Source organism: Aedes albopictus, chromosome 2 (genome assembly GCF_035046485.1).
Source record: "Aedes albopictus strain Foshan chromosome 2, AalbF5, whole genome shotgun sequence".
Lineage (NCBI taxonomy): Eukaryota > Metazoa > Arthropoda > Insecta > Diptera > Culicidae > Aedes > Aedes albopictus.
The window spans coordinates 485,955,035-485,969,861 of record NC_085137.1 but is presented as its reverse complement, the minus strand read 5'-3'; the positions used below and the strand labels follow the sequence as shown (position 1 = coordinate 485,969,861).

General features: G+C 37.2%; 1 protein-coding gene across 13 annotated transcripts in view; it reads right to left on the bottom strand.

Annotated features, from left to right (window-relative positions):
- Positions 1-14,827, bottom strand: part of LOC109424340 (collagen alpha-1(XVIII) chain) — a 1,002,865-nt gene that overhangs the window by 130,952 nt on the left and 857,086 nt on the right. For all 13 annotated transcript variants that reach the window (XM_062854154.1, XM_062854161.1, XM_062854156.1 and 10 more), the window contains one exon: positions 3,071-3,118. In XM_062854154.1, the coding sequence (XP_062710138.1) occupies positions 3,071-3,118 (48 nt within the window). The remainder of the gene's footprint in view (positions 1-3,070; positions 3,119-14,827) is intronic.

Below are 14,827 nucleotides of genomic sequence, written 5' to 3'. Positions count from 1 at the left end.
CACATTTTTTTTATTTATTTATTTTTTTTTAAATTTTTTTTATCTGTATTAATGAGATTTTTAGCCCTAGGCTAGTTCATCTCTGGACCCACGCTTTACTTCCCTTCCGAAGGAAGAACTCACATTTTGCGAGTTTATCGGGAGTGGGATTCGATCCCAGGTCCTCGGCGTGATAGTCAAGTGTTCTAACCATCACACCAGGTTCGCTCCACAGATCACTTTGACAAAGGTTTATCTGCACACTTTATGATATATTTGATTATCATTGGTTACGAGCAGAGATGCCAGATTAATTTATCAAAAATCTGTATCAATACAGATTATTCTGTATCGCCGTACTTGAGGGTATAGCAGACACCGAAAGTTCTAGATTTCAATAGGAACAACAGAAATGTACTACTTTTTGACGGTTTTAAATTTTTACTGGTATTTATTTTTCTAATTTATAAAGTTTATATTAAATTTATTGAATATAGCTTCAAATTTTATGCTTTCTGGAGAAATCTGCATCACATGTCAAAAATCTGTATTTTTCTGTACTCTGTACAGAAAAGTTAGAAGATTCATGCAAAATTTGTAATGTAGTAATTTAAAGTGCCAATGCTATATCACATTCAAATATCAACCACATTACAGAGCTCGCCCTCCAGTCGCATCACAATTTTGCGCAGTAATTTTAGTCGCAAATAAAGATTTAAAAGAATGTTCAGGGCTGATGCGCTTAAATTTTAATTTTTCCATGCAACGTTGATCCATCCTAATGTAAATTTACGTCTCAGGAATCTAAAATGGTGTGATTTCATGAGATCGCTTTAGTTTTTTTAGGTTTGTGGTTCTCTTACACATATCCATCGCTAGCATTGATTTAGTTCACTTTCGTAATTCCGCTGCTTCTACAACACCACCGATAGTCTCCTTGTAGTCTGAGTCTATTTTGTATTGCTTACGAGACCCCCGGAAATGATCCAGAAGCACTACCGGTATATTTAAATGTGGTCTGAGTTGATGAAAACTGGTAATCATGTTACCCGGAACTAAAAACACTACCGGTAGTAACTTCTGTGGGCTGTCTCTATTTTCTTATTATCCATGCATCAGGTTACTGACAAAAAAGCGATTTGATGTACCGCAAGCATAGGTTTGATTTACTTTTATATATGTCCACTTCCAGTGGACGGTTCCGAAAAATTTGCATGGTTCATTTTTACCTTTGACCATTTCCGGCGGGACACCTGAAACCGGTTGTGGAACACTACCGGTGGTCTCTAACGTAATCTGAGCTGATTTTCTTGAAAACCGTTCATCAGCTTATCGAAAAAAAAACGCGATTTGATGAAGCGCATGCATGGAGTTCGGTTCCCTTCACCATTTGACCACATCCGGAGGGACACCGGGACACTATTTGTTTTCCCAAGCATGATCTGATATATTTTTTCTTGGTATTCGTTCATAAGTATACCTTAAAATCCATTTGATGTGTCGCGAATATTTTTTTGGTTCTCTGTTACATTCGGCCACTTTCAGCGAGACACCTAGAACCGATTCCGGAACACTATCAGTAGTTTTTAATGCAAGCTTAGCATATTTTCTTGCTGATCGTACAAGTTATCAAAAAGGCCACGATTTAATGTGTCGCATGTATGAATTAGGCCACTTCCGGCGGGACACCAGGAACCGGCTCCGGGATGCTACCGGTTCAAATATGATCTGAGACTATTTTCCTGCTTACCGTTCCTCAGGTAATAGAAAAAGCGGCGATTTGATGTGGCGAATGCATGAGTTTGGTTCACTTTAATATTTGACCACTTCCGGTGGGACAGCTGGAATCGGTTCCGTAATACTACCGGATCAGATATGGACTGAGACCATTTTCCTGTTTACCATTCGTTAGGTTATAGAAATAGTAATGATTTGATGTGCCGCATGCATGGGTTTGTTTCACTTTTATATTTGGCCACTTCCAGCGGGACACCCGGAACAGATTCCGGTATGCTACCGGTTTGCATATGGTCTGAGACTATTTTCCTGTCTACCGTTCTTCAGGTTATACAAAAAGTTGCGATTTGGTGTGTCGCATGCATGGGTTTGGTTCACTTTTATATTTGGCCACTTCCGGTGGGACACCCGGAACCGGTTCCGGAACACTACCGGTTCAGATATAGTCTGCGATTATTTTCCTGCTTACTGTTCATCAGATAATCTAAAATGCCGTGGTTTGATGTGTCGCATGCATGGGTTTGTTGAAATTTCATATCTGGCCCCTTCCTTTGATTTTATGAAATTTCTAAAATATTGCTTGGAAACAATAATGATGAGAATATTTTCATATATTCAAATTTGACATGTTACGTTGCTTGCTGCATTTATTGCCGCTATAAATTTGCTAAGAGCCCCATGCGATAATATTCTTTGTCAAAGTCAAAGCCTATAGCTTGAATTAAATCATTAGTTTTGAGTAGTTGCACTTCACAATCAAGATGTGTAAGAGAACAAAGGAATTCCTTAGTGTGAAGGTAACATTCATAACATGTAACTGAGTGAGATCTGCTTGACCACACTAGATAACCTTCAAAGTTCATCACAAAAAAAAAGATGTTCTATACGCAAGCCACATACCACAAATTCCTGATGCAATTCCTTGCCCAAGATTAAATTAAACATTTCCTTTGATGACTGCATTCTGAATTTTCCAGCTAGTACACGTAGGTATTACATTTAACCCCTGGGAGCGAGAAACAGGGCCAAACTAATAGCTATCATGCTATCAGACCATCCATCTACTCCCTTTGGTTTGGTTGTGAAGCTCATACCGAAAGTAAAAAGGGCGCACCGAGAGCGGTGTGCATGGTGTACTGTACCCGGTTCCAGCTCGACACCAAGCTTTCGCCGAAGACCACAAACTGACTGCATTAATTGGGATTCCACAGCACTTAACGATAAGGTTTACATGGTACATTCTCCCTTCTCCGACCAACCTTAGGTATGGCAGACGATGGGGGAGGGGTTGTTCGAGCGTACCAACCAGCAACTATATAACTAAAGATAAAAAAGAAGAATCACTGTTACTTACCCCAGTGTCCCCCTTTGGTCCTTGATCTCCTTTCGGTCCCGGTCGTCCCTGTTGCCGCCGTAGTTGGGTTTGGGTTGGTTCCGTTGGATACCGGTCAATGGGTCATCGCCGAGTGCAGCATAGAGGGGGTGGAACAGTAACATGCAGAGAAGGAAAAATAACATGAGCAAAATCATCATCAAAACCGCACAACCGTGGATGGTGCGGGGTAGTGGGTAGTGGGAGAACAGTCAGTTTCCAAGAACCTTATGTGAACTAAATTTAAGCTCGTTTATTGGAAGAGAAAAATTTAATGAAGCTCTTGCTGCAGGGACCGGGGGAATTCCTGGTAGTAATAGCTGTGGGTCCAATTTAAGGGAATCGGTCCATACAGGGTACCATTCATTCTTCTCTCTGGTTCCTCGAACTGAACAGCTGATCTCCGATCCCTGCAGCGAACTTGTCGTTGAGCTTGTGGTTACAGTGACATATAAAAGTCATGTGACAAATAGTATGTTAGATGATTTTTTTTCCCATGATTTTTTTTTTGTTAATTTCTGCTTTTGATACAATGATACATTATTGCCCATTTTACTGGCATATTACCAGGTTTGCTGGTATGTCTGAAACATACTGGAAAAACTTGTAATTAGAAGGCACGAAATGTTGCTAATTGACAAATTGAGAGATGAAATTTGTGAAAAAAATCGCGTTCTGGTGGGATTCGAACCCACGACTCCGTATTCGCTAGACCGGCGCTTTAACCAACTAAGCCACAGAACAGGTAATGGTTCTGCGGAATAGAAAGCCAAACTGACTCCGAAGCCGTACCGTGAACACTCCTATTTCACAAACTCATCTCTCTTTTCGGCTTAGATGCCAATCCACAACACACTCCTGTTTGTGCCCACTAACGACAAGTGCGAGCGAATTATTTATATGAAGCCGAGACTTACTCTCGCACTCCGCATACCTAGCCACCAGGCAGTTTGTTTTGCTGGTGTCTAGTTGGTTAAAGCGCCGGTCTAGCGAATACGGAGTCGTGGGTTCGAATCCCACCAGAACGCGATTTTTTTCACAAATTTCATCTCTCAATTTGTCAATTAGCAACATTTCGTGCCTTCTAATTACAAGTTTTTCCAGTCTGCTTTTGATTCTTTTCTTTTTTCGGTTAGTTTACGTCTGTTTTTTATGTCAACAATACTATTTATTTAAAAATTGTTATAAAACTTGTAGATATATGAAATTAAAACATCATTTTCAGTGAAGTTAAAGAGGCCATCTGTGATTACCCTAATGTGATACATGTCATACAAAATTATGTAAATAGTTGGCAGCACTGATAATGTAGAATCAAATAGAGTATTTATCAAATTGGTAGGGCTCCTCAAGTAGAACTCATTATTCAATATCAATACACAATAGCAACTTGGTAGCTGGCCAATAGAATCACATGGAAATCGCACTTCACTAGTGAGAGAAACATTCCAAATATTTAATTTATATTCTTCGATTTCAGTTGGCAGCTTATGTTCTCTATTATTATTTTTTTTTATTTTTGAAAAAAGTTTCGTTTGGTGATCTCTTTTGGAATTCCCACATAAATTTCTATAGCAATTGGATCGGTAATTATTTTAACCATTACCTTGTTAACTCATTCGGCATTTTTCTTGGAAATTCCTTTGCAATGAAAAATTCTTCAGTAAGAAAATGAGAACTGAAATTTTTTTCGACAATTTGTTAAGGAATACGTTGGCAACTGCTTTGAGGATTTCTTCGATAATTTATTTAAATTTTGGCAGGCTTTTTTTATGAATTGTATTCATTCATTCTGAAGAATGTTTTCGGCATTTTTTTTAGAATTTTATTGTTGATTTTTTAGGGAATTTATTTTGTAAATCATTGGTTATTCCTTTGGCAATGCATTCAAACACTGTTTTCGACAAGTCACTGCACATACTTTTGGTAGTTCCATTTAAAACAGCTCGATTTTCTAAAGGAATTCCCAACGAAGATTTCACCGGAGGAAGTTTTCAAAATAAAGATCAAAAAAATTGTTTAAGTTGTCCGAAAATGTTTCAAGAATTCTCGCACGAATCACAGCGGTAATATTAGAATTAATTACCGCAGAAGATAACGAACAAAATGCCGAAGGAATTAAAAACAAATTGCCGAAGGAGTTCTAAAAGAAATTTTTCATGAAATAAATTCCCAAAGACATTGCTAGTAAAATTCCTAAAGAAATTGCCGTCAGAATTTCCAAAGCAGTTGCCATAAAAATATTCAAATAAATTCCCAACATAGTTCACAAAGAGATAGCCGGGGGAAATAATATCAGAAAGGAACCTTTGAAGAAACTGGTAAAGTAGTTGCTGAAGGACTTACCAAATGAAGTTTTTTGAGAATTGCCAAAGAAATTCGGAAAGAATGACCAAAGAAATTTGTAAAACAAGCCCCAACAAATTACTGGAATAATTACCGAAGGAATTTTGAAAGATCCCTTTTCAAAATTCCTTCGGTAATTATTTTAGTAATTTGTTGGGGCTTGTTTTACCAATTTCTTTGGGCATTCTTTCGGAATTTCTTTGGCAATTCTCAAAAAACTTCATTTGGTAAGTCCTTCAGCAACTTTTCTTCAGGGATTCCCAAAGAAATGTCAACAGAGATCCCTTTAGGTATTTCTGCAAGTTCTGCAAGATTGCTCCAATAATTCAGTTTTGAATAATTCGAAGTATTTCTGCAGGAAACCCTTTCAGAAAATTTACCCAGAGATTTTTTAAAAATAATCTAGGAATTCCTCAAAACATTGGACAAAACATTCTTTTGGGAGTTCATCCAAAGATTCCAATAATAATTCATCCAGAATTTATTGCAGACATGGATTCTTTAATATATTTTTTTCAAGGTATTCCTACAGAAATTCCTCATGGGATTTCTTCAGGAATTCCTTTAGGCTTTCCTCCACGAATTCCTCCAGGGATTAAGGGATTTGATTGCTTAAGGACTTACCAAATGAAGTTTTATGAGAATTGCCTAAGAATTTCGGAAAGAATGGCCAAAGAAATTTGTAAAACAAGCCCCAACAAATTACTAAAATAATTTCCGAAGGAATTTTGAAAGATCACTTTTCAAAAGTCCTTCGGTAATTATTTTAGTTATTTGTTGGGCCAAAGGCATTAGCAACTGTATTTCTGAAGTTTTCGAAGAACTTTTCGAAGAATTTTCAAAAAATATGCCATTGAGAGCCGAAGAAAAAAAGGCGGAGGAAGCATGAAAGAAATTGCCAAAGAAATGTCCTTGGAAATTTCTAAACGGTTTATTATACTTCCAATTTTCGTATAAACTAAAGTTGAAATTCACAATCAATTACTGCAGAGAAGTTTACAAATAAATTTCTAAAACTAATCCCAAAGAAATTACTGAAAGAATCCCGGAGAAATTCGAAAGGAAATTGCCAAAGAATTCTTCCAAAAGAAATCCTATTTAAAAATCAATTGTTCAAGAGTTTGACAAATAAATTTCCTGAAAAGTCCCAAATAAATTGCTGAAGGATTACCCATCATGGAGTAGGAATTTTAGACATTTGGTAACGGACAAAGCAATAAAGACCAGCAGTCGATTTTCATTTGAACTGTTTGCGGTAATACATTGGTAATTCCTTCGGCGATTCCTATGAAAATTTCTTTGCAACTCTCAATTCCTTACTGAATTCGTATAGCATAACCGAAAAAAAAGAAGCACTAAAGAAATTGCAAAAGGATTGATAAAAATAATAACCAAACCAATTTCAAAAATTATTTCTGAAAGAATTCCAAATGGTTACCAAACCAATTTTCAAAGAAATAGCTAGAACGTTTTGAAAATTCAAGAAGGCTACAGAAAATAAACTGTAAACGTCAATGCCAAGGAATTACTGAAAAAAATCTCAAAGGAATTGTTGAAGGAATCTTCAAAAAAATATAAAATAAAATAAAATAAATAAAGATGTGCGGACTATATACCTAAACAATTGTTAATTGTTTTGTTTGGGCAATTCCTTTGTTAACTGCTGATTTGTTTGGCTGTTCTTACGGGATCTGTATTGGAAATTCTTTCAGATACTTCTTTGGGAATTTGTCTGGCAATATGTTTGGGTATTTTTTGGCAACTTCTTCGACAATTTACTTGTTTATTAATTCAGCAATTGTTTTGTTTTTTCCTGCGATAAAAAGTTAAGAAATCAACGACAACTCATGATCTTTTATTTCTGGGATTCTCATGAAAAATCTACAGAATATTTCAGACAATTTAAGACAATTCCAGACAATGTCAGACAATTTCAAACAATTTCAAACAATTTCAGACAATTTCAGACAATTCCAGACAACTTCAGACAGTTTCAGGCAATTTCAGACAATTTCAGACAATTTCAGACAATTTCAGACAATTTCAGACAATTTCAGACAATTTCAGACAATTTCAGACAATTTCAGACAATTTCAGACAATTTCAGACAATTTCAGACAATTTCAGACAATTTCAGACAATTTCAGACAATTTCAGACAATTTCAGACAATTTCAGACAATTTCAGACAACTTCAGACAACTTCAGATAATTTCAGACAATTTCAGACAATTTCGGGCAATTTCAGACGATTTCAGACAATTTCAGACAATTTCAGACAATTTCAGACAATTTCAGAAAATTTCAGACAATTTCAGACAATTTCAGACAATTTCAGACAATTTCAGACAATTTCAGACAATTTCAGACAATTTCTGACAATTTCAGACAATTTCAGACAATTTCAGACAATTTTTGACAATTTCAGACAATTTCAGACAATTTCATACAAATTCAGACAATTTCAGACAATTCCAGAAAATTTCAGAAAATTTCAGACAATTTCAGACCATTTCAGACAATTCTAGACAATTTCAGTCAATTTCAGACAATTTCAGACAATTTCAGACAATTTCGAACAATTTAGATAATTTCAGACATTTTTTTTCCAAAATTTCGTTGGAAACTGCAATTCATTTGGGCACTGCTTCGGCAATTTATTTGAAGCCTGCTTAAGCAATTACAGAAATTCTTCCCGCAATTTTTACGGGATTTTTTTCTCATTTCCTTCGTATGGGAATAACTTTGTCAATTCGTTCAATAAATACAGTGAGTGTTTCAAAGAATTGTCCGTACAGCGATTTTCTTTTCAAAATCAATTTTCATTCAAATGTACATAACTTTTTCATACCTGAATCGAGAGCGCTGATATTTCGACTACTATTAGACTATGAAGATGCTGGGTCATTAGGCCGAAGGTCATTAGGCCGAATGGTCATTAGGTCGAATGGTCATCAGGACGAATTGAAAAATAGCCGTTGTTTTTACCTTTTCCAACAATTTTTGTCAAAAACTAGTTTAACAATGAAACTCTAGAATAGCCAATGTTTTAAAGAAGGAAAAATTTATGAATTGAATATCAGCAGTTTCAGCGCCAAAAACTATTTTAGCAATGATACTAGAAAGAACAGCCTATATTTAAAAGAAGGAAAAAATCATGGGTAAAATATCAGCAGATTCAGCATCAATAAAGTATCTTCGTGCCTGTCACACGATACACACATGTAAAATGGTCATTTGCAGAGGAAGCTCTCAGTTAATAACTGAGCGGCAGGCTTTGAGAAGCTGAGCAGCAGGCTTTGTCTCAGTAAGGACGTAACGGCAAGAAGAAGACCCAATGACCATTCGGCCTAATGACCATTCGGCCTAATGACCATTCGGCCTAATGACCATTCGGTCTAATGACCATTCGGCCTAATGACCATTCGGCCTAATGACCATTCGGCCTAATGACCATTCGGCCTAATGACCATTCGGCCTAATGACCATTCGGCCTAATGACCATTCGGCCTAATGACCATTCGGCCTAATGACCATTCGGCCTAATGACCATTCGGCCTAATGACCATTCGGCCTAATGACCATTCGGCCTAATGACCATTCGGCCTAATGACCATTCGGCCTAATGACCATTCGGCCTAATGACCATTCGGCCTAATGACCATTCGGCCTAATGACCATTCGGCCTAATGACCATTCGGCCTAATGACCATTCGGCCTAATGACCATTCGGCCTAATGACCATTCGGCCTAATGACCATTCGGCCTAATGACCATTCGGCCTAATGACCATTCGGCCTAATGACCATTCGGCCTAATGACCATTCGGCCTAATGACCATTCGGCCTAATGACCATTCGGCCTAATGACCATTCGGCCTAATGACCATTCGGCCTAATGACCATTCGGCCTAATGACCATTCGGCCTAATGACCATTCGGCCTAATGACCATTCGGCCTAATGACCATTCGGCCTAATGACCATTCGGCCTAATGACCATTCGGCCTAATGACCATTCGGCCTAATGACCATTCGGCCTAATGACCATTCGGCCTAATGACCATTCGGCCTAATGACCATTCGGCCTAATGACCATTCGGCCTAATGACCATTCGGCCTAATGACCATTCGGCCTAATGACCATTCGGCCTAATGACCATTCGGCCTAATGACCATTCGGCCTAATGACCATTCGGCCTAATGACCATTCGGCCTAATGACCATTCGGCCTAATGACCATTCGGCCTAATGACCATTCGGCCTAATGACCATTCGGCCTAATGACCATTCGGCCTAATGACCATTCGGCCTAATGACCATTCGGCCTAATGACCATTCGGCCTAATGACCATTCGGCCTAATGACCATTCGGCCTAATGACCATTCGGCCTAATGACCATTCGGCCTAATGACCATTCGGCCTAATGACCATTCGGCCTAATGACCATTCGGCCTAATGACCATTCGGCCTAATGACCATTCGGCCTAATGACCATTCGGCCTAATGACCATTCGGCCTAATGACCATTCGGCCTAATGACCATTCGGCCTAATGACCATTCGGCCTAATGACCATTCGGCCTAATGACCATTCGGCCTAATGACCATTCGGCCTAATGACCATTCGGCCTAATGACCATTCGGCCTAATGACCATTCGGCCTAATGACCATTCGGCCTAATGACCATTCGGCCTAATGACCATTCGGCCTAATGACCATTCGGCCTAATGACCATTCGGCCTAATGACCATTCGGCCTAATGACCATTCGGCCTAATGACCATTCGGCCTAATGACCATTCGGCCTAATGACCATTCGGCCTAATGACCATTCGGCCTAATGACCATTCGGCCTAATGACCATTCGGCCTAATGACCATTCGGCCTAATGACCATTCGGCCTAATGACCATTCGGCCTAATGACCATTCGGCCTAATGACCATTCGGCCTAATGACCATTCGGCCTAATGACCATTCGGCCTAATGACCATTCGGCCTAATGACCATTCGGCCTAATGACCATTCGGCCTAATGACCATTCGGCCTAATGACCATTCGGCCTAATGACCATTCGGCCTAATGACCATTCGGCCTAATGACCATTCGGCCTAATGACCATTCGGCCTAATGACCATTCGGCCTAATGACCTTCGGTCTAATGACCTTCGGCCGAATGGCCTGACACCGACTATGAACTAAAGCTGCATTGAGGAAATTTTGAGCGTGATGGTATGAGATTTCTAAAAGTAATAGAACTTTTAGTAAAACTTGGCCGTTTATTATACAAAATTTCAATACTCTTAAGTAATGGTGAATGGAATATTTTCAATTTTTTTCGAGAGGATACTCAACACTTGAAAGTTCAATGTGCAATCTTGTTTAGCTTATTTTTTCACTACAAAAAAAAAATATATAAAAAATCTGCTCATGTAGTTGGCAATTTTTATAAATTTATCATTTTTTGCACATACGATATGCCAATCGTTTTCCAATTTTAAGACCTATTCAGCAAATGTCGTTTAGTGGGCCCTTTACAAAAATAATACAATGAAAGAAATTGAGAAAATAAAATAAAAAAATAAAAGTGTTGAAAAGTTGAAAACATTTGACACTCTTGTTGATCAAAATATGATAAATTTCCAAATGACACTTTGAACACATACAGATTTTTCATATTTTTTGTGATGAATATAAAACGCCGAACGAAGTCGCATATGAGAGCATCATCACAAAAACAAATGAACATGTTCGATCCAGTACATATTGGAGTAAAATTTTTGAAAATTTGTTCAATATTGTAAAGTTTGAAGACTTTACTAAAAGTTTTATAACTTTTTGAACTTTAATCTGATTTTACTCAAAATTCTAGCAGATCACTTTCAATATATGGGAAACTCACGGTTAAAATTGGATTCATGTAAAAAAGTTGTAAGCATGTGTACAAAACAAAAATATGGCGAAAATCGCTGTACGGACAAATGTTTGTTTTCGGAAATTTGTTTGAAAAAATCTTTGGCAGTTCTTTCCCAATTCCATCGGTAATGCTTCATGCATTGCTCCATTTTTTGGGAGTTCCTTTGGTGATTCCATCAACAGTTCCTTTATGGTAGCTTAAGTTAAAATACACAATAATAAAAATTAAAAAAAAGTTCCTTTATTGATTTCCTCTTAAAATTTCTTTTGTGATTTTTCTATGTAACGCCTTTGTAAAATATTTAGGTAATTTATTTGGATATTTCTTGGATAACTTTTTGGAAACTCTATCAGAAATTTAGAAATTTCCTCTGGCTTTGTCTTAATTAATTCCTCTCGAATTTTTAACTGAAATCTCTTTTCTTTTATAACAAACTTTCTCGGCAAAACTTTCGAGAATCGATATGGGCAGTTGCTTTGGACACGCTTTCAGCAATTACTTTGGAATCTTGTTTTTTTTTTATCTCTGACCAAGGACTTTTTGGAAATTGATTCAGTAATTCATTCTTGAGTACCTGATATTTTTGCTAATTCTACCAAAAGTTCCTTTGGTACGAAGAGAGATTTGCAAAAGAATCTCCATTGCAATCGCTGAGCTCATTTTCAAAAAAAAAAAAAAACAAAATGTTTGAAAAGAAATTCCCAAAGTAAACGCCAATGTGATACCCAAAGTCATGCCTCAGTAATTGCCAAGAAAAAAAAAAAATAAACACATTTCTGAATGAATTCTCAAAGGAATTTGACAAAGTAGTTTCTAAATTGCTGATTGAACAACAAAGGAGTTACCACAGGAATTTTTATAAAATTACCGAAGGTATTTTCGAAGTAAATGCTGAACTGGCTTAAATAGAACTACTGAATGAATTTACAGGGACTTTCCAAAGCAAATTTTTAAGTTATTAATGAAGGAATATCCATAAAATTTACAAAAGAAATTTACTAAGAAATTAAAGAATGAGTTCTAAAGAAATTTACGAAAAAATCTAAATATATTTCCCAAGACAAGCTCTCAGTTAATAACTGAGCGGCAGGCTTTGAGAAGCTGAGCAGCAGGCTTTGTCTCAGTGGGGACGTAACGGCAAGAAGAAGACCCAATGACCATTCGGCCTAATGACCATTCGGCCTAATGACCATTCGGCCTAATGACCATTCGGCCTAATGACCATTCGGCCTAATGACCATTCGGCCTAATGACCATTCGGCCTAATGACCATTCGGCCTAATGACCATTCGGCCTAATGACCATTCGGCCTAATGACCATTCGGCCTAATGACCATTCGGCCTAATGACCATTCGGCCTAATGACCATTCGGCCTAATGACCATTCGGCCTAATGACCATTCGGTCTAATGACCATTCGGCCTAATGACCATTCGGCCTAATGACCATTCGGCCTAATGACCATTCGGCCTAATGACCATTCGGCCTAATGACCATTCGGCCTAATGACCATTCGGCCTAATGACCATTCGGCCTAATGACCATTCGGCCTAATGACCATTCGGCCTAATGACCATTCGGCCTAATGACCATTCGGCCTAATGACCATTCGGCCTAATGACCATTCGGCCTAATGACCATTCGGCCTAATGACCATTCGGCCTAATGACCATTCGGCCTAATGACCATTCGGCCTAATGACCATTCGGCCTAATGACCATTCGGCCTAATGACCATTCGGCCTAATGACCATTCGGCCTAATGACCATTCGGCCTAATGACCATTCGGCCTAATGACCATTCGGCCTAATGACCATTCGGCCTAATGACCATTCGGCCTAATGACCATTCGGCCTAATGACCATTCGGCCTAATGACCATTCGGCCTAATGACCTTCGGTCTAATGACCTTCGGCCGAATGGCCTGACACCGACTATGAACTAAAGCTGCATTGAGGAAATTTTGAGCGTGATGGTATGAGATTTCTAAAAGTAATAGAACTTTTAGTAAAACTTGGCCGTTTATTATACAAAATTTCAATACTCTTAAGTAATGGTGAATGGAATATTTTCAATTTTTTTCGAGAGGATACTCAACACTTGAAAGTTCAATGTGCAATCTTGTTTAGCTTATTTTTTCACTACAAAAAAAAAATATAAAAAATCTGCTCATGTAGTTGGCAATTTTTATAAATTGATCATTTTTTGCACATACGATATGCCAATCGTTTTCCAATTTTAAGACCTATTCAGCAAATGTCGTTTAGTGGGCCCTTTACAAAAATAATACAATGAAAGAAATTGAGAAAATAAAATAAAAAAATAAAAGTGTTGAAAAGTTGAAAACATTTGACACTCTTGTTGTTAAAAATATGATAAATTTCCAAATGACACTTTGAACACATACAGATTTTTCATATTTTTTGTGATGAATATAAAACGCCGAACGAAGTCGCATATGAGAGCCTCATCACAAAAAAAAAAATGAAAATGTTCGATCCAGTACATATTGGAGTAAAATTTTTGAAAATTTGTTCAATATTGTAAAGTTTGAAGACTTTACTAAAAGTTTTATAACTCTTTGAACTTTAATCTGATTTTACTCAAAATTCTAGCAGATCACTTTCAATATATGGGCAACTCACGGTTAAAATTTGATTGATGTAAAAAAGTTGTAAGCATGTGTACAAAACAAAAATATGACGAAAATCGCTGTACGGACAAATGTTTGTTTCCGGAAATTAGTTTGAAAAAATCTTTGGCAGTTCTTTCCCAATTCCATCGGTAATGCTTCATGCATTGCTCCATTTTTTGGGAGTTCCTTTGGTGATTCCATCAACAGTTCCTTTATGGTCGCTTAAGTAAAAATACACAATAATAAAAATTAAAAAAAAAGTTCCTTTATTGATTTCCTCTTAAAATTTCTTTTGTGATTTTTCTATGTAATGCCTTTGTAAAATATTTAGGTAATTTATTTGGATATTTCTTGGATAACTTTATGGAAACTCTATCAGAAATTTAGAAATTTTCTCTGGCTTTGTCTTAATTAATTCCTCTAGAATTTTTAACTGAAATCTCTTTTATTTTTTAAGAAACTTTCTCGGCAAACCTTTCGAGAATCGATATGGGCAGCTGCTTTGGACACGCTTTCAGCAATTACTTTGGAAACTTGATTTTTTTTTTATCTCTGACCAAGGATTTTTTTTGGAAATTGATTCAGTAATTCATTCTTGAGTACCTGATATTTTTGCTAATTCTGCCAAAAGTTCCTTTGGGGATTTCTGAATGTACGAAGAAATTGCCAGAGAGATTTGCAAAAGAATCTCCATTGCAATCGCTGAGCTCATTTTCAAAAAAAAAAAAACAAAATGTTTGAAAAGAAATTCCCAAAGTAAACGCCAATGTGATACCCAAAGTCATGCCTCAGTAATTGTCAAGAAAATAAAAAAAAACACATTTCTGAATGAATTCTCAAAGG